General features: G+C 36.2%; 1 protein-coding gene across 4 annotated transcripts in view; it reads left to right on the forward strand.

Annotated features, from left to right (window-relative positions):
- Positions 1-7,311, forward strand: part of LOC148870003 (SET domain-containing protein) — an 85,045-nt gene extending 77,734 nt beyond the window's left edge. For all 4 annotated transcript variants that reach the window (XR_016107284.1, XR_016107285.1, XM_088970139.1 and 1 more), the window contains 3 exons: positions 5,844-6,010; positions 6,705-6,799; positions 6,883-7,311. Coding sequence is in view for 2 of the 4 variants with exons in the window: in XM_088970139.1 (XP_088826265.1) it covers positions 5,844-6,010; positions 6,705-6,799; positions 6,883-7,042 (422 nt within the window). In the remaining 2 variants the exon portion in view is untranslated. The remainder of the gene's footprint in view (positions 1-5,843; positions 6,011-6,704; positions 6,800-6,882) is intronic.
- Positions 7,312-21,675: the final 14,364 nt, after the last annotated feature.

Here is a 21,675-nt window from a genome sequence, read left to right on the forward strand (position 1 = left end):
TGATTAGTGGAGGTTGTGAAGTTAGAGAATTGTACTACTTGGATGACCATGGTCCATAGAAGTCTATTCATTCTTCTCTTTCACCATACCAATGGCATTGTTGTCTTGGTCACCCTTCCCTATGATTTTGAAGAAGTTAGTCCTTGCCTTAGAGTCTATAACTCAATTGGATTATGAGTCATGTCAATTATGCAAACATCATGGAATATCTTTCTTTCCAAAGAAGATAAGAGTCTTGAGTCCTTTTGCTTTAGTTCACTTAGATGTTTGGGGTCCAAGTCATGTGTCATCTTATAATAGATTTACTTAATGAAGGACCATTTGGAATTGTTCTCTATTTTTCCATCTTTTCATGTTGAGATAAGGAATCAGTTTGGTATATGCATTAAACTACATCATCTTTCTCGGTATGTCTCTTTTGCTCACTTATCTTCTTCACATCAGTGATTTATTTGCCTTTTATCCTTTGTTTCTCTATCGTGTTCTATACAAGGAGCCCTGTCATCTCCTAACTAGAAGAAGGCAATGAATGAAGAATTTCATTCTCTTCAATCCAACAATACTTGGGATCTTACTTCCTTACCCCTTGGGAAACAACCAGTTGGTTGCCAATGGGTCTATATAGTTTAACACCATAAAGATGGAAGTATTGAATGGTTCAAAACCTGACTTGTTGCTAAGGGATATATACAAACTTATGGTGTGGATTATTTAGAGACCTTCTCACCAATGGCCAAGATAGGCTTTGTACGGGTACACATCTCCTTAGATGCCCGTTTTGCTTGGCCCTTGTTTCAGCTCGTTGTCCAAAAAAGGCTTTCCTCCTTTCCTCCATGATGATTTTCAGGAAGAGGTGTATATGGAGCATCTCCTAAGTATATTGTTTAGGGAGAGTTAGGAAAGGTATGTCGGTTGAAGAAGGCTATCTATGGGCTAAAGTAGTTACCATAAGCATGGTTTGGTCACTTCGTGTGGTGCAAGATTTTGGTTTGAAACAATGCAATGTTGATCACTTCATGTTTAGTAGGGATTCTTCATCTACAAAAATCATCCTGGTAGTTTATGTTGATGATATTATTCTTATTGGCAATGACGCACATGGAACTAGCGAGTTAAAATAGTTCCTACAGCAGCATTTTCAAACTAAAGATTTGGGAACCTTGAAGTACTTTTTGGGAATTGAGGTAGCCCAATCGAAGTTGGGAATCTCTTTGTCTCAACGAAAGTATGTTTTGGACATGTTAGATGAAACTAGGTTGTTGGAATCCAAGCCAGTGATATCTACTTTGGGTCCCAATGTGAAGATAACTAATAGTCAAGGGGAACCATTAGAAGACCCTAGAAGATATAGGAGACCAGTAGGCAAGCTGATATATCTCATTATCACTAGGCCTAACATTTCCCTTGGTGTTAAAAGGGTGTTTATGTATTTAAAGGGTGCTCTTGGTTGTGGGTTGTTGTATAAGAAAGGGAGAGATTTGTCCTTAGAAGGGTATTCAGATGCTAGATTGAGCAGGGTCTCCAATGGACAAGAAGTCTATTGCAAATTATTGTATTAGAGCAGTTCGACATAGAGTTGAATCAGGTGTCTAAGTTCACTCGCCCAAAAAAAGAATAAATTATATTAGCTCTAAATAGCATGAAAGGATGGTTATGTCCTTTACAGGCAAGGGAAATACAAATACAAGCAATAAAGAAAAAACATAATAAGATAAGATACAAGCAATGTAGAATATAAATATGGTCCCAGCATCCCATATCTCTACACCCCCTTCAAACTGATACTAGGAAATAAGAATTAGTTTGTCACTAAGAAATTGATGGCGAGCACATGTAAGAGCTTTGGTAAAGAGATTTGCTAGTTGAAGATTAGAAGGCACATGAGGAAGCGTAATATGGCCTACAAGGTGTAGATCCCTAATGATGTGGCAACCAACCTCAATATGTTTTTCTTTCATGGAATACCAGGTTTAAGGCAATCTCGATTGCATTGATATTATCTGCATAGAGAGGGATAGAAGAAGAATAAGAAAGAATAATGTCATTCGAGAGAGCACGAAGCCACACCAATTTACTAAAGGTCAAGGACATTGCGTGGTATTCTGCCTCATTGGATGATTTAGAGACTATTTGTTGTTTCTTACACCTATGATCTGAAGGAGTCCCTAAGAAAAACATACCACCCTGTAGTAGAGCATCTAGTGTCTGGGCACCTATCCCAATCTGCATCAGAATAGGCCTTAAGAGTGAATGGGGAGGATGAAGAAAATAAGAGGCCATGAGATAGGATCCCTTGAACATAACGAATAATTCGATGAACTATGGACAATCTGACCTACATATGAAATGTCCAGTTGAGACAAACTGACCTACATATGAAATGTCCAATTGAGTCACTGTAAGGTATGTAAGACTATCAACCAAATGCCGATAAGAGATAGCATCAACAAGGAGTTCACCATCTACCTTAGAAAGCTTATGATTAAAGCTCAAGAGGTGTATCAACCTGTTTATCATCCGTCAGAAATTCTAATTTCACCAAATCAAGGGTGTAGTTTTGTTTGATTGACAAAGTACCCACGATTAGAATGGGACACTTCTAAGCCTAATAAGTAAGATAGAAGACCAAGATCTTTCATCTTGAACAAGTGATTGGGAGTTTGTTTCAAGGAAGAAATACCATCAACTTCATCTCCAGTAATTAGAATATCATCTATACATAACAACAAAAAAGTGATGCCATAGGGACTCCTAAGGGAGAAAAAAGAATACTCTACAAAACTTGAGTAATCCAGCATCAGTAATGGTGGACCTAAATTTCTCAAACCAGGCCCTAGGCACTTGTTTGAGGTCATACAAAGACGACTTCAATCAACAAACCAACTCAGGTGCAGCATTATACCTAGGAGGTGGCTTCATATAAATTGCTTTCTACAAGTCTCCATGTAGGAAGGCATTTTTCACATCTATCTAAGGAATAACCCACTTCTTAATAGTAGAGATAGCAAGAATCATGCACACTGTGGTCGTTTTTGCTACAAGAGCAAAAATCTCTTCATAGTTGATGCCATATTCTTGCTTTTAACCTTCTACAACTAGGTGGGCTTTATATCTATCAAGGCTCCCATATGACTTCAATTTTATTGATTACACCCAACGACTGCCAATAACAGAAGCATCTAGTGGAGGATGAACTAGGTCCCATGTATCATTTTCTAGTATTGCCTGAACTTCAGCATCCAATACAAAAAAGGAACTATGGCTAGATGGGAAGCCATAGCAGTCAAGTGGGTGTGAAACATGAGTAGAACGATGTAAAGGTGTACCTAAGATGAATCAAAAGTAGAAGAGAGTGGAGTACTTATTGGATCAACAAGAGATAGAGATCCAACAACTAGAAGTGGAGGGGGCAAAGGTGCATGGGCTGGAGCAATTTGATGCCTCTTCATGTAGACTTGGAAGCAGTGTTTTCGAACCATCGTTGACTTGGATGGTCAGACCATTCAGCTTGGGAACCATACAGGCAACTGGTTCCGTTTTACCTAAACCTGGTCCTTGGCCAAAAACCATTGAATTGGTTAGCGACCCATTAACCCAAGCGATTAAACCATTAACCTGTTCAATGGTTTTTGGCCATTTTTTATTTTAACTATTTTTTATTTTTTAAGTTGGAATGGGCCGTTTGTTCAAACTGTCGACCTAGAAACCTGTGGCTAGAATGGTTCTAGTTCCAGATCAGTTTTTAAAACCTTGCCTACAAGGGTCATGAAGAAGGAAAAGATGATAAAGAAGAATCTATTGACCCTATAGAATCAAAAGGGATACAAAAACAAATAAGAAGTAGATGATTTTACCATGTGAGAAAAGAAAGAGATATTTTCCAAAGAGACTACATTTTGAGAGATACACACATGACAAAGTTGGGGATCATAGCAAAGAAAATCCTTGTTCTATATCCCACAAAAGCACACATAGCTGCCTAAGAAGTAAGCTTTGCGTGCTCATGAGGAAGAGACCAATGCAATGGGGAAGTGAAGGGGAAGGGGCATAGATTTGGGAGGCAATTTTCTCGAGTTTGATAAGAGACCTTCATCTACAACTTCTTGTCTTCTTTGTACTACTAGTGATGTTTTGCATTCCCATTGTAATGATTTGTGGCGTAAACATTTAGGCCACACACATGCTAAGAACTTGGGTCATTTGTTTTCTTTTGGTTACTTGCCTACTGTTACTTTTGTTTTTAAGGATATTGATAAATCTTACATAACTCGTGATCTTAGCAAAAGTCATATTTTACCTTTTCCATCTTCTTCTAAGCATGTTATTGTTCCTTTTCAAGTAATACATAGTGATGTTTGTTCATCTCCTGTTTTATCTAGACTTGGCTATAGATATTGTCTTATTTATTGATGATTGCACTAGATACACTTGGGTTTGCTTTCTCCAGAAGAAATCAGAAGTACTTTCCACTTTTCAGAACTTTTACACTATGGTAATGACCTAGCATAATGCCATCGTAGACATCCTGTGTTTAGATTCAGGGGGACAATATTTGGATAGAAAAAATGGAGAGTTCCAAACTTACCTAAAGAAGCTTGGAATTCTGTCCCAAAGATCTTGCCCGGGAACTCCTCAACAAAATGGAGTTGTTGAATGCAAAACCCAACACATCTTGAGCATGGTGAGATTCTTTCTACTTGACTCCCATGTCCCTGTTATCTTTTTGGGTGGAGGCGACCAAAACTGTTGTGTATCTCATTAACATCATTCCATCATCACTTCTCAATAACCAATCACCATTCTTTTGTCTCTTACATTGTTCACCAAACTATTCTATATTTATCTCTTTAATTGTATTTGTTTTGCGCATCTCCCTCCCCGTGAGCGCACTAAACTTATTGCTCAATTGGCTATGTATGCCTTTATAGGGTACAGTTTAGAACACAAGGGCTTTCTCTTTTATGATCTTATGATCCTAAAGTTCGTCTTCTTCACATATCTTAAAAATGTGTCCTTTGAACACATTATTAAATTACACGCACCATCCTCCTCCATTTTGTGTAACTTTGCTCCTGAAGGTGACTTTGAATCTTCAATTACCTCTTCTAGTCTACCTTAGGAAGTATCCAACTGCACTAGTGCCTATGCTTCCTTCTCCATCATCAACTCCAGTTGTCTGCTCCTCATTTGCTTCTCATGCAAGACCTAGAGTTTCTCATCCTCCTTTACCCAAGGAACTGAGAAAGGTGTTCCTCAGCCTAAGGTGGAAAACAACTTTTACAACCTTGGCGTGTATAATATCTAGCCTAGCTTGAGGAAGAGCCTTCTAAGGTGCCTATTCAGGGGTATTTTTGTTCTTTCTTAGTTTTATTAATGAGGGATTATATTGTAATTATGTACATATTAGTGACAAGTGTAAATCCTAATGAGAATGCTACAGCCAGAACCTTTTGCCTAAATTATTTCTGCTCTCTTTTATCTTTTTCCTCGTTCACCTTGTTCAAAGTGTACAATTATTAACACCTCTTGGACTCATGTTACACTATAAAACATGATATCATTTGTAATCCTGCCTTGAGATACTAATCAATCAAAAGTCCGATTACACTTAAGAAATCAGATGGTTAGGAAATTTTAAGTGGGGCTTTCTACCTGATGGTAAATCACAATACGTGCATTGTCAATTGATAAAATTTTATGTGCACTTGCAATGAGGTTTGCTTCTTCCAAACTGCCTGTTATCAATTAGGTGTTTATATTAAATTCCTAAAATCTCTTTTTATATGCATTTCTTAAATTCTGTCAAGGTTTGACTGAACTTTCTTCTCCATGTTTCCCTGCAGATATAAATACCCCCGAGGCCAATGATTCTGGGGATCGCCTGGAATCTGATCCCATGCACATGGTGCGGGGAACATGGCTTTCAAGCAATCATGATATCTTTTATTATGGCCTGCCACCTCAGTTATTAGATCATTTTCGAGATGATAAGCTACACAAGAAAACCTATGTACTTCCCTTTCTCTGGTTAATGATATGCAGTTTTTTTTTCTTTTCTTGAGTGATGATTTACATAGATTTTGCATCATTAAATGATGATTTACATAGTTTTTGCATCAATTGCATGATATAGATCCCATAGGTGGATAATTAATTGTTCATTTTTAGATCATATTGCTAACTGTACATTCCGGGAGAAGTAGAAAGATGTATCAGTGATTGATTATTTGCTAGCAGATTATATTTGCATGTATCATTCAATTGGGTGCATTGGAGATGATCAAATCTCTCATGGCATTTTGCCCAATGTACATTTATACTTGTCAAGCGTCTGTCAGTACACCCTCAACAGCTCAACTTATCTCAGCTAAACATTCTCCTAATTACATGGGGTTTGATTACATGAATCCTATTCTATGTTCCCTATGTGCCCTTAAGTTATTTTACTACTTCAACCCACGTCCCTTTTAGTCTGCCCCTGATGGTCTTCTCTACTCATGATAATACCATCTTAGTCTACTTTCCCATATTTTGCCTCCGGTAGGTGGCAAAATGCCATGAGAGATTTGGCATGCCTAATGAATGCTATTACTTTTCTAATTTTCTAACTACAATCCATTGATCATGCAATTATATTCATGTTCAATACTAGTTCAAAATTACTGATTTATTATATTTTCTCAAATAAATTTGTGCATGCATAGGACTACTTGGTAAAGGAGGTAGAAATCCTGGAACTACTCCAGTCAGTCTTCAATGAGATGATGGATGGACTTGGTGAATATGATTATACAGAAAGGTATGAATTTTAAACCTAAAATAAGTTTCGTCGTTGGTTGATAAGCTACTGTATTTTCTAAAATGAGGTACTCATCTTCACAGTGATAATCTAAATTGGGACGTAAAGCTAGCATTAGAATTTAAAGATTTGCAAAGGAGAATCATCTCTTCGGTTTTGGCATCATGTTCCTTTGGTCTCAAAATGTTGGAAACTGAACTTAATCAAATTTATTCGAAATCTGACAAGGATGGACTTGCCTAGATAGATTGGACCCATTTGGGGTTGGGGCTCCGTTACAAGAATGGGCAAAATGGTCTTTCCAACAAAGAAGACCATACTTCGCATCCTGTCCAACTTGTAATACCTTCCTTCTCTCGAATGTATGGATGTCACGCCACACTGTCAGTGAAATGTCATTTTCTAACCTAATGGTTGAGTCTTGTTTCCCTCAGCTGATGCTGTAAGAAACTTGAAGCTTGGAATATTAATTGATTATTTATGATGACATGACAGATTCGATTCTTGAAGCATATATGGGTACTGCTTTATTTTTTTCTTTTATTCTTTTGTTTTTTTAATAGAATAGCTCAACCAAAACCCTTATTTTAGTTAGTAAAAGGACAAGAAAAGGCATGGGTTCTACCCAGGAAAGCATGCGCCGTGCTTTTATGTGGTCAAAATGCTTATACAGGCTTCTATAAAAAAACGAAGGAAATGCTTATACAGGCATTAAAAAAAGGGAGAATGACCAATCAGCCCAGAGCAGAATTTTATAGCCCCAAAGTACATGGGAATGCATCTGACCGTGATGTCAAATTCACGGACAGGGCTGGAATTCAGAATTATGCATCGTGTGTATCCGTATTTATCCGTTAGAAAAATGAAGCCTGCAAAAATGTAAATTTGACTTTGTCTAATGCCCCGGTGAGAATGACCACCCCATAATAAGTACGGGCCACTGTTAATTAATTTTGTTTGACACCCATTATTTATGTTTCAAACTTAGTTTATTTTTTTATATATAAATTTGCTATTTAATTTAATAGATTAAATCAAAGTTTACTTAATAATAATCCACTTTATGAATCCTATGTCATTTCAAATAAGCTTTCTTTTTTTTAAGTGGAGGTAAATACGTCCATTATTTGAAACTCATACCCCTTTTTACCGTGGGTACCATAATGCCTTAAAAGAAGGGAGAATGATGGTTCAGCCCAGGGTCAGAATTTGTAGGCTCAAAGTATATTTGGGATAGGTGTCAGTTCGGAATTGATGCTAGTTTACAGGCAGGTATTGGTGCATAAAATGTGGGCTTTTGACATTTTGAATGTTTATAACTCTGCAGTGGAAATCAGAAATCTGTATTGGGTCTATCTGTACTTCTCCTATGTAGTATTTAAAACTCTTGAAAATTGCTGGTTTAGTATTCGTTGTTAGCGGTCCATTATTTGACATGTGATGCATCCACAATCAATACATACATAGATACAAGCTCGATTGGTACTATTTATGCTATTTCGAAAATAAACTGAATTAAAAGTTCTAGGTACGGATGACTATTTGGGCATGGGACAAAAAGGATTTTGAATATTTGCAGAGAATGCCATTAGAGAGAGACTAGTGGGGCCTCGTGCGATGCACGGGATGGGGCACTTCTTCCTATCTCTTGCCCTTGTAGTCAAGACACTCTACTCCATTCGGCCATCCCCACCTTGTCCTTAGTGGTGAGGCGAGATTGAGGTGAGGTACTCATTCCTTGTCAAAGATGGGGAATCTCTAAATTTTCCCCATCCCGAGGCAACCACCTAAAATTAATCTAGTTTGTAGATATTTTATAAATAAGATAAGATTATGGATATTTTGGGGTATTTTAGGAATTGGATTATGATAAGTTGGTGGTATCTAATAAATGGAATTGTGGGATCCTAGGATTATAAGAATATGAGGAAAACTTAAAGATATTTTAAAAATTAATATTAAATTTACTGATATTTTACAAATTTACCATCGAGTTTGGGGAACAAGGTTCAAAGTATCGATACGATACGCCCCATATTGGGTGTCTCATATATCTTTTGGTCTCAATACACCTATTTACAAGTGTTTTGGGACCCCTATTTATTTCAATAAAAAAATACTTAAAAAACATTTCCAGAATTCAAGTTTTGAAAATAAAAACTAAAAAAAAAAAACATTAAGTGGTTAGTTTTTAGTACCAATATGCCCTTGTCAATTCACAAGGGTGTATCGACGATACTTTGAACCTTGTTGGGGTGAGGTAGGGTAGGGCCCTAGTTTTATGGGGAAATTTGTCATCCCTACAATTCTAATAATTTTCTATAACTAATTAACTAATAGTAAAATAAAGTAAATTATTTTATGATAATTTCCAAAAATATTGAAATTGTTGTTGATTAGCAAAAATGTATAGTAAATTAGTTATTTACAATAACAATAAATTAATGTGAATTAATGTAAATTATTTACTATTAATCAAAGTGGCGTAATTATAGTAAATTAATGTAATTATGGTAAATTACATTATCTGTAATTAAAAGTAAATCATTTGTTGTTAATTAATGTAAAACCAACTATGGTTGAAGTCCTAAGTGGTCTAACCGATGTCAATAGATTTAATAAATTTTCTTAATTATTTATTAAAATAATAGTAATGGATTGTTATTTAAATAAATATGAAACAATTTCTGATAGATTAGTTTCCTAATTTAATTTTCCTAAAATTTTTAATAATTATTTAGTTGAATAATAATAATGGAGTAATGGACTATTATTTAAATAGTTTTAAAGAATATTTTTTCGTAGATTAATTTCCTAATTTTTAATTATTATTTATTTAAAAAAATTATGGATTATTAGTTAAAGAGTTTCCCTGATTTATTTGATAATTGTTAACTATAATTATTGATTTTATAGAAATTAGTAAATTATGCCAATTAGTAATATCTTTTATGAATAAATAATTGTTGTAAGAAATTAATGAAAATTTATTAAATTACAATGATGAATGTAAATTATGCTAAACATTAAAAATTTAAACATTTATTAATTAACCAATGGTTAGTTTTCACTAATGGTTGGTTAGAGTGACTAATTCCCTAACCCGACCAAATCAGTTTGGCTAGCCAAACAATCTCTAACCAAATTGAATTGCCAAGCGAACACTCCTAACTTCAGCTAAATTAATAGTCTAATCTATAACAAATAACAATAATTTAATCTTCAATAATTATTGAAAATTTATAGCAAAAATACACAATTGCTAAAAAATATATTTATAACGAAAATACAATAAAATAACTAATAAAAAGCTTTAATACCTCTAAGTTATTTAATCTACTTCCACTATTTCAATAATACTTTTTTTCATTTATTTATATTTTATATTCTTATTAAAGTTACTACAAAATTTTGTTATTTAATTTATTGTTTGTTTTTTAAATAATATTTAAAATATGATTTAATATTCAATTTTTTATATTGAAAACATTTAAAATTTATTTAAAAATAGTATATAAAACATAAATAATACCTTGCCTCACCCCGAACGAGGCAAGTTTTCTTGAATCTTAAATAGGGAGGGAAGAGATAGGGTGGGGATGGGGAAAATATTTGTGCTCCAAAATTAGGGACGGGGTTTGTATATAATTCCCCAAACTCGATGGTAATACCTTGACTTTTATAAATATCTCTAAGTTTTTCCTCACATTCTAATCATAGGATCCCACAATTCCATTTATAAAATACCCCCAAATTGTCAATAATCCAATTCCATTTATAAATAATATAATTATTTAAATATTATTAATCCTTTCTTTAGATATACATGGATGAAAAGTGTGGGAAAGGATAAATAGGAACTAAAAATAATTTCGGAGATAAAAAGGAATTAGGGAGAAATAGAAATAATTTATGAGAAAACAGGGGATAATTAATTTCCTAATAAAAAGGAGAAGAAAAAAGAGATAAGCCATATTAGGTGGCAACTCCTACTACTTATAAAGGGAATCTTGCACCCCCACTAGATTTGCTTGGTATGGGTAAAGGAGCAAGGAGAGAAGTGCCTACATGGCAAGCTCTACTTTAGTATATATATAGAGAGAGAGATTGCAATAGAAATGGAGTGAAGATCAGATCGTTCTAAGTTGTAATCTCCAACGGAAAATCAAGCCCTAAAACTCCTATTACTTCTAAAGGGAATCTTGCACCCCCTCTAGATTTGCTTGGTATGGGTAAAGGAGCAAAGAGAGAAGTGCCTACATGGCAAGCTCTACTTTAGTATAGAGAGAGAGAGAGAGAGAGATTGGAATAGAAATGGAGTGAAGATTAGACCGTTCTAAGTTGTAATCTCCAACGGAAAATCGGGCCCTAAAACTCCATACTGAATCATTTCTAACAGTGTGATTCCTTCTGTAAATCAGGGCCTAAAACTCTTGCAAGTAGTTGCCAATTCCAATATTTGAAATTGATAAGAAAACAGCAACATTATGGCTATGTTCCATACAAATTTCTCAATTTTATTTTTGTAAGTGTTCTCTTATGTTACACCAATTAGTGATGTACAGACTGCAGGTACATTACCACCTTCTGTCATCAAAGAAATTACTTTTTCTCTTCTATTTCATCATATTTCTTTTCTAAACTTTCTCAGTAGGGATTACTTGAACATTTTTAATGTCTTCCTTGGCTCGATGGCAATCCTACAAACTTGAACCAAGGAGCTCAAAAATTCATAGCCATTGATTTTCATGGAGAAACAAGCTTATAATTTTATTTTGCTATTGTATAACTCATTATATTTATGGAGTTCAACAAAGTGGAAGCGGATTAACGTAAAATCGAATAAATCCCAGGAAACAATATCCTAACTTGAAACTCGAATGACTGTAGGATCAGGACAGCGTTTAAGAACATATGCATAGTCTGCATTGTTGATCAAAGATCTAACATCTTTGAATCGTTGAACAAATCAACTAAAAAAGAAAGGAAAGGGTTTAGGAACCTTAGAATAATCTGGTCTTTTCTCTTATTCTATATTTTCCCCATTGGAGATCATAACTCACAGTTTTGAATATTCTTCATTGTTGTTCTCTATCAACTACTTCCAATGACGATAGCTATGAGATTGTAAAGAAATGAGTCATAGCAACAAGAGAGACTTTGTATTGGGAGAAGAGTTAGCATAAGGTGAACCCAATATGGTTGGTTTATAAAGAAAATTAGATGACACACTAAGCTTATTTTTGTCCTTTTACACGTTTCGAAATTCTCGTTTGCGATGGCTTTAGCAATTTGACCAGGCTAATGATGATGTTTTTAAGGCAGCGAATAATTTTGATATTTAATTGGATCATTTGAAGAGAGAATCTGTAAGGATGGATTTCCATCTTGTTAGTCTAGAAACCTGTATTAACTTGGTGCTTTCTAAGTTGGCTCCTAAGGATTCTTATGTCGGGCAACTAGATTATTATGGTTTGGGTAAGCATCCTAGGAGGGAACCAGGTATCAGGATTATGGAAATAGATTTGGGTTGGGGTCAATCTAAGGGGTCAGATTCGGATACTGGTGTGTTTTATTTATTAACTTTTGATAGTGGTCCCAGGTTTAATAGAAGTTTCTATACTTTGTTCTTATTATTTCATGGTGTAATATATGTAGTTCTTTATCACCTCAATTATATTGTAGATATCAAAATAAGGTCACAAGCATAAATAATTGGGGTGATAAACTTGTGATGAGCTTAATAACCATTGCAGATTTGCGATGACCTTAACAACTATCACAAACTTGTGATGAGTTTAATATCCATCGCAGAAATTGCAATGAGCTTAAAAGCTATCAGGATTTGTGATAATCACGGAAGGCCATCCAAGACTTGCGATGAGCATAAAACACATTTTGTGACCCACAGTGAACAATGGGCTTCGCTTGAGACTTGCTTTAACATCACTAGTCATATCTTGTCCTTTAACACGTAAAAGGATGTAACCTACATGTGTCATGTGAGAATCCTTAAGAGAAAGGAAATTGTCTTTGAATGATCTCGCTAGACACATGGCAAAATCTCAATAGTACTCCCTTAATAGACGACATAAAGATCCCCTTTCTTAATAAGAAATGTCTCATTTTAGATCTTTCTTCTTATAACCTTGGGGTCTTCTCTATAAAAAAGGGAATAACTCTCTCCCACGTCAGACACTACCATATAGCCCTGACCCTAGGGTTTTCCAAATGAGGTTTCTCTCTCTCTCTCTCTCTCTCTCTCTCTACAACTAGTATTCTCCCTCGCATTCTCTCTTTCTAGCCACCTTCTCTAGACCTTTAGAGGCTTGACCAAGCCATGGTGAACATGGAGTCTATGGCACTTATACATGGTTGTTTAATATTTAGTTTATGTTACTATAATTTTCTGGTTTGCTATTTATTGTTTTTTGTTCTGTTTCATTGTAAGTTGCTCTTGGGGGAACTATAGAAGTACTCTTTGGGAAAGGAAGCGTGGATAATCTTTCTTGACACCAATGAGTTTCTTTTCTTTTTGTTCTTTATAGGTGGTGGTCGCTAGCCCTAAACATCCGCACGAGGGCTCATGAAGGTTTGTAGCTAGAACTGCCAAGGGTGTGGCCATCCTTTGGCAATTAAAAGGTTGAGGAATTTCATTTTGCAGCATCATCCTAACTTTATTTTTCTTTGTGAAATGAAAATTCCCTATGATAAGTCCACTCATCTAGCTGTTGGCTACTGTTTTACGCTTCCTAATTATGAACTGGTGGTATTGACGTTTTCTGGAAGGTGGTTTTCAAGTTTCTAACCAGAATTTTATTATTTTGAAAATCCACAATGCTCCTAATTTTTTGTCTTGGTTTTTTTTTTTTTTTTTTGTATGGAGAACCAATTCGTAGTAAGAGAAATCATTTCTGGCTCAATATTTATAATTGGCTAAGTGATATATCTAACCATATGTTTATTATGGGTGATTTCAATGAAGTGGCCTTGATTGATCAAGGCGGCTTATTTTCCTTTCCTTTTGCTAAACATTGTAGTCAATGCCATGTGTCTAGGAATTTTGTTAATTTGATTCCGGATTTTGAACTTCAAGATCTTGAAGTTCAATGAGGAGTTAAGCCAAAACCTTTCATTTTTTTAATATGTGGCTGAGGGCTAAAGGTTGTGAAAATGTAATCAGAAGTGCTTGGAATTTTTCTATTAATGGATATGCTATTCACCAAATAGGGATTAAATTAGATCACATCAAGAGGGACATTATTAAACACTGGAATTGGAATAATTTTGGTAATACTAATGATCAATTAAAGGAATTAGAGGAGGAAATTTTAGAATTAAAAGGGTTAGCTAATGATGCAGGTATGAGAGAACATTTGTTGAACTTAGGAAATAGAAGAAATACCCTTCTGGGGAGTCCTATCAGAGACAAAATTCAAGACAGCTTTGGTTGGAAGAAGGTGATCATAATACCCAATTTTTTCATAGAGTTGCTACAATAAGACAACATAGGAATACTATTGGTTGGATTAAGTTGGATGGTGGTACTTGGACCAGTGATCAAGATGTAAACTCAAGCTATCATTGACTATTTTAGAGATTTATATTCTCCTCTTGAGTGTCAAAATTTGCTTGTTATTTCAGATCTTATCTCTCTAATTGTATCTGAAGAAAAGAATAATAATTTGATTAGAATTCCACATGATTAGAAAATTAGAAATGCATTATTCAGTATTGATAATCTTAAAGCACCAGGACCTAGTGGTATACCTGTTGTGGTGTATAAATATTTTTGGGATAACATGAAAGAGTATATTATTGATTATATTAAGGATTTTTTGTAAATAAGAAATTGGTTAAGCATTTTAATCATACTTTTATTACTTTAGTCCAGAAGAAAGATAGTTCTACCTAAGTTAAAGACTTTAGGCTCATTAGTCTTGGTAATGTTATTTATAAAGCCATGGCTAAATTGATTTCAAACAGACTTAGGTCTTTGCTTGAGAAGTGTATTTCTCCTTATTAGAATGCTTTTGTTCCTGTGTGTCATTTGATTAATAATGTTATTATTGCTTAGGAAGTTTTGCATTTCATCAAAAAATGTAAAGAAGGCCCTAGATCTGTAGCGGTCAAGCTTAACATGATAAAGGCCTATGATCAAATTAGTTGGGATTTTATTATTAAAGTTTTGGAGGCTATGAATTTTTCAGAGGATTTTTGCCAAATGATTTATTTCTATATGTCAATTATTTCCTATTCTATTCTTGTTAATGGCTCGACGGAGGATCATATTACTCCTCCTAGAGGATTGAGGCAAGGTGACCCTCTCTCTCCTTATTTATCTTCGGAATGGAGATTTTAACTAGACTTTTAGAAAAAGAGGAACGAACAGGTAGATATCTCCCATCTTTGTTGATGATGCCTTTCTCTTTGTTAAAACTTCTAGGGAAGAGATGGCTAATCTTTTGAATATTATAGATCAATTTCAAGCTCAGTCTAGCCAAGCTATTAATTGCCTTAAGTTAGGGGTCTTCTTTAATCGTAATGTCCATCATTGTGTTGAACGCTGTTTTGCCAAAAATAGATAATGGGGAATTAGATTTCCAGGCAAAGTATTTGGGGATCCCTTTCTTCTAGAATAAAAGCATGCATGCCTTTCTTTCTTATCTCTTAGATAAGTTCTAGGCTAAATTGAATGGTTAGAAATCAGTTAATATGTCCTAGGCTGGTAAATTAGTTCTTTTAGGCATGTTTGGTTTGAAGGAAAAGGAAAGGAAAGGTAAGAAAATCTATACAAGGTTTGTAAAAGTTTTCCTCCCTTTCTTTTCTTTTCCCTACTTTTTCCTTCAAAACAAACATAAGTCTACTCTTCAATCTATACCTAATCATGTCATGTCAATGATCCAGCTTCCTAATGGACTAAATGATAAGTTTGATAAGATTCAAAGGAAGTTTTGGTGGAATTTTGGGAAGAATAATAATAATGGTTTTGCTTGGACTAATTGGGATTTAATTTGTTCTCCTAAATCCTATGGTGGTCTTGGTCTAAGAAAAGCTTCATTTCAAATGAAGTTGGCCTAGTTTTTTTTTTTCTGAAATCAATATCAGAGATCATGGGTTAGACTTTTGAGAAGCAAGTATCTAAATGCTCATGTCTTGTTTCCAGATTAAAATATAAAAGTTCTCGAATTTGGAAATCTATTTTCAAGTCACTTTCATCTTTAAAATCTCATTTGATTTGTAAAGTCATTGATGGGGTTCATATTAACATATGGAATGTCCCGTGGGTTCAAGTTGAGTTTGTTTATATGGCTCCTATGGAAAATTGATTTAGAAATGTTGGTTTTAATGATCTGATTATTCAATCTGGAGGGTGGAATTCTGGTAGAATCTCCCAAATATTGGGAGAGGGATGGGTTCATTACGTGAGGGAGACTCACATTTTCAGAAACCTCAAGCTAGGCATTTTATTTGGACCCAATCTATAAATGGTGATCTTTCAGTTAAGATTGTGTACCTCTCGATTTGGAAGAGACAAGTTTGTAGGCTGAACCTGAATGTTAGGGCTGTTCACAAGTCGGGTTGGGTCGGTTTACTAAGATTTTTTCAACCGACCCAACTTGGTCGGGTTATCTGAAATTGAAATCGAAATCGACCATGTGTTAAGCAAAACTAACCTAGTCGGTTTGGGTCAGTTGGGGTCGGTTTGGGTCGGTTTCAACTCTAAGTTCAACCTTGGCAATAAATTGGTAGATTGGAGAAAGAATACTGAAATTTGATGTAAAAATGACACCTAATTCTATTAGAGAAAGAAGACTAGAACTGGTAGGGGGCGGACCAAGTTAGAATAGAAGTTATCAAGAAAATAGAAAGTCAAACTATATTAGAGAAAGAATACTGAAATTTGTATATTTCAGTAAACCTTCTAATCCAAGTAAAAAATGACACTTAATTATAATTGTAATTGGTTGCCTATTTAGTGTAAAAGGCCATAAAAACTAGGATCATATGATTCTTTTCCAAAAAGATTCTTTGTCTATTTGTCTTACAATACTTGCCATTAATGTCATTCCTAACTAGAAGACTAGAAATTAAGTTAGGTTGTAATTAGGATAGGGACAACTTAGTTAAATAGGAACTAAGTAGGTTGTAAATACTAACTAGGAACTAACTACTAACTACTAAGTCAGTTCGGGTCGGGTCAATTTAGGTTTTCACATATGAAAACCGAAACCAACCCGAACCATCGATTTATGATTTTTTACAATCCGAAACTGACCGGTGCTGAAGAAAACCCAACCGATTCGGGTTGAGTCAGTCCGGGTTGGTCAGTTTGGTCGGGTTGGGTCTTCTTATGAACAACCCTACTGGATGTGGAAAGATTGTTGAGGAAATTTTGGAGGTTAAAAGTTGGTCCCAGATATAAGCTCTTCTTATGGAGAATGGTGAGATATTTTGTGTTTGTGACCTCTATGCTCCATAATCGTGATTTTACTAATAATTTTATGTGTGTCATGTGTTCTAATCATAGTGAAACTTCTTCTCATTTATTCTTTAAGTGCCCCATTGCAAAAGCATTTTGGTTTTCTTGCCCATGGGGTATTAGAACTGAAGTTTTATCCAGTCAAGGTTCAAAGTAAATTGATCGGCCTGTATTGGTATTTTTTTTTGTTTTATTTAATTTTTTTCAAAACTAGTTCAGAGCAGGAATCGGTTTAAGTCCTGGTTACCCTCTAAACCATAGTCTAACCCGATACAATCTCTATAAGGGTGTATCGGGAAGCCATCAACACAATACATATCAATCAAGACAATCCGATACATATCGATACTTTGAACCTTGTATCCAGTGATGTTCCTTCCGAGTTGATATTAGAAATTTTGACTATGTTCAATTCTATGCTTGATAGAATGAAGTGTTTAGAATGTTTGACCATCACAATTAAATTTGTTTATATGGATTTCTTGGTTTCTGCCTCTCTTGCAGGATTAAATAGTCTGACTCATCTGCAAGCATATCATAATCTAGAAATTATTCGAGTCTACCCTCTGTTTTATTTTTTGTGATGGGGGTATAAATGCTTCATCTAAGGAATCTTTTGGATTTGTCTGTTATGATACTAATGGTGAATTTTTTGCTTCATCAAGAGAAAAATGATTGATTTAGGTCAGTCCAGTTGAGGCACAGCTATGGGCTATTTAGAAGGCTTTGGAATTTGTGAAGTGTTGGAATAATGTTAGAATAACTTAGTTGCAGTTGTTAGGGTCTGTTTGTCCAATTAAAGTGTTTTTTATTTCATTTTTTATTTCTGTTATGTCTGTTATTGTACTCAGGGGCACAAGGGTCTTTTCCCTTGTTATTTATGTCACCCTATATATATTAAATAAACACTGGCACCGCCAGCACTATTGCATTGCAAACCCTCTCTTTTCTCCTCTCTTCTCTTCTCTTCTCTTCTCTTCTCTTCTCTCCTCTTTCACCTATCTCTGGCCGGCTACACTGTCAAGATGGTATCAGAGCAGGAATACTGATTAAAAGAGAGCAGACCGATCAACCCTACTGTCAAGAGAAAATCGATCAACCCAAAGAATAGGTCGAACAGACTAGCAGAAAGGAAATCTGATTCTGGACTACAGAATAGCTATGACTGGTATAGTTCTCCCTCTATTTTTCTCCTCTTTACTCTCCTTGATCATGGGCCGAGTGAAAACCCTATGAATCTGGGGCGGCTAAATGCTATCGAACCTGTGTAACCCTAGTTGTCTTGGATTCTGTGATCCTGTTGGTGTGTTAAGACAACTGTAGGTCAATGCTGATCTGTCTTCTCAATGGTTTGAGTTGACTATAAGCAAGAAGGATCTCTCCTGCTGATTAGTGGCTGTTAGCCATTCTAGAATTCTGATAGGCATGTCTGAAACTGTCGAATATTACCTCAATTTTGTCCAGAATTTGGTACGGTTTGTGCACAATCTAGTTGGTAAACCCTAGTGTGTGGGTGTGAACTGAGTGGAGCATTGCTTTGTGGAGTAAGGAGGGGTCCTAAATCCGGTGTGTGGGACTGAGTAACTGCTTGACCATGTCGCCTGAGAATTCTGCTGCTTCAGAAATCTCAGGAAACCACAATGGAGTGAGTGGGGTAATGGATATGAGCTTACCCATGGTTGTCATTCCCTTTAATGGTCTGAATTACCTTGAGTGGTCTAGGGGGATAAAACTCTACATCACTGCTAGGGGGCAAATAGGATACATCAATGGGAGAGTAAAGGAACCGAAATATGGAAGTGCTGAGCATGATAGGTGGGACCAAGAGAACAGTATGGTGATGTCTTGGCTCTTGGTTTCAATGCTGCCACAAGTAAGGAAGACCTTTATGTGGGCTGAAACTGCTTGTGAGATATGAGAACAAGCAAAGTCCACTTATTCAAAACAGAGACACTATGCCAAGATATATCAACTACAAGCTGAATCTTCTACTTGCAAGCAGGGGGAGAGGAGTCTCTCGATGTACTATTCTGATTTGACATCAATATGGAAAGAACTTGATCACTATCAGAATGTGAATTGGAAGTGTGATGAAGATGCAAAAGCCTATAAGTCACTTGTATCACAGCAACGCGTGTTTGCCTTTCTCCTAGGGCTGAATCAGTCATATGAGTCCATCAGGTACAGATCTTGGGTAGTAAAGACTTGTCATCAGTTCAGGAGGTGTATGCCTTGGTGCAGTCAGAAGAAAGCAGAAGAAGTGTGATGAATGGTGTAGAAGGGGAGTCAGTTGCCCTAGCGGTCCGAGGAAATTCAGATACAAATGTCAGAGATGGTTTTAAAAGGGGTGACACTCAGAAAAAACAGAAGATAAAAGCAAGCTTTGGTGCACTCACTGCCAGAAGACACGACAAACTAAAGATACATGCTGGGATCTCCATGGAAAACCTAAATGGGCACAGGATTTGGGTAAGAAGTCAGCACTGGATCAGGGCAAGAAACCAGGCCAGCAGAATCAAAGAAGGTATAACTCAGCTAATCTGGCATCAACAGAGACATTACCTATTAATTTGTTGTCCATTAGTAGTATTACTCACTCTTTGAACTGCTCAGTCACCTTTTTTCCGTCTTCATGTGTGTTTCAGGATTTGACCTCGGGGAAGACGATTGGTAGAGGAAGCATGGTGGATGGTCTCTACGTGTTGGAGAATAATGCTGGTCTAGTGGCGACTGAGTCCACAAGTTCGTCGAGTGAGAGTCAGGCCTATTTATGGCATAGTCGTTTAGGTCATCTTTCTTTTGAGTCATTAAAAATTATGTTGCCAAAGTTGTTTGAGTCCTTGTCAGTGAATCAGTTACAGTGTCAAACTTGTCAGTTGAGTAAGCATTGTAGAAGCTCTTTACCTTTAAGAAATAAAAGATCTGAAGTTCCCTTTCATATTGTTTATTCTGATGTTTGGGGTCCTGTTACTCTACCTACTGTGGTTGGCTATAAGTATTTTGTTACGCTGATTGATGATTATTCTTGATACACTTGGGTTTATCCTATGCGATCTCAAGATGAAGTGCCACAAATTGTGAAAGATTTCCAACGCATGGTGTTCACTCATTTCCAAACGGAAATTCATATTTCCAGTCGGACAATGCAAAGGAATATTTCCATAGTGATCTCATGAAGTTCTTTAATTCGAGTGGGTCACTTTAGTGAAGCTCTTGTGCCAGGACACCCCAACAAAATGGAGTGGCTGAACAAAAAAATCGTCATCTACTCGAAGTTGCTCATGGCTTGCTGATTCATATGAATGTGCCAAAACAGTTCTGAATGGATGCAGTATTGTGTGCGACATATATCATCAATCACATGCCCTCTCGGCTACTAGAGTATAAGGCCCCACATCAGCTCCTGTTCCCTATAGCCCCGTTGTCCACCATTTCGATGCGTGTTTTTGGGTGTTGTTGTTTTGTCCACAACCTATCACCTACTCGTGGTAAACTTGATCCTCGGGCTATTCCTTGTGTTTTTCTTGGTTACCCCTCATCTCAAAAGGGGTATCGTTGCTATGTTCTCATTGCCCGCAAGTACTATGTTTCCATTGATGTCTCATTCTTTGAGAGTCAACCGCTCTTCTCGGTTTCGCCTCAGGGGGAGAGTAGGGTTGAGGAGAAACAGGCAATGACTCAGATTCAACTACATCCTTTACCCGATCCTCCTCCGTTTCGGGTTTTCCATCATCATCATAAGAGCCAGCAGAGTTTAAGAGCCGTGGATCCGAACACTATGCAACCAACATCATCGGATTCACCCGAGGCAGATCCGTCTCATCAGCCAGGTACACTTGCTCCCATTGCTCCTTTAAATGTTGATTCACATGTCCCCAATGATCTTAATATTCTTATTGTTAAGAGAAAGGGTGTTAGATCTTGTACCACTAATCATCCTATCTCTAACTTTGTGTCCTATGAGCATGTTTTACCCTCGTATCGTGCCTTCCTCTCCTCTGTGGATAGTGTTCCCATCCCTAAGACCATGGCAGAAGATTTGTCAAAACTTGAATGGACAAATGCAATGCAGGAAGAAATTGATGCCTTACATAAAAATGGTACATGGGAGTTGGTAGATCTTCCTGAAGGGAAAGAACCAGTGGGGTGCAAGTTGGTGTTCACAGTGAAACACAAAGCTGATGGAACTGTTGAAAGGTACAAGGCTAGACTAGTAGCAAGAGGCTTCACACAGGTATATGGAGTGGACTATGCAGAGACTTTTGCCCCTGTAGCGAAGATGAACTCCATCCGGATTCTCCTTTCCTTGGCAGAAAATCTTGACTGGGATCTTCACCAATTGGACATCAAGAATGCATTCCTGAATGGTGACTTGGAAGAGGAGGTGTACATG

Source organism: Nelumbo lutea, chromosome 2, assembly GCF_056320005.1.
Source record: "Nelumbo lutea isolate HS-2025 chromosome 2, American lotus-T2T, whole genome shotgun sequence".
Taxonomy (NCBI): Eukaryota; Viridiplantae; Streptophyta; class Magnoliopsida; order Proteales; family Nelumbonaceae; genus Nelumbo; species Nelumbo lutea.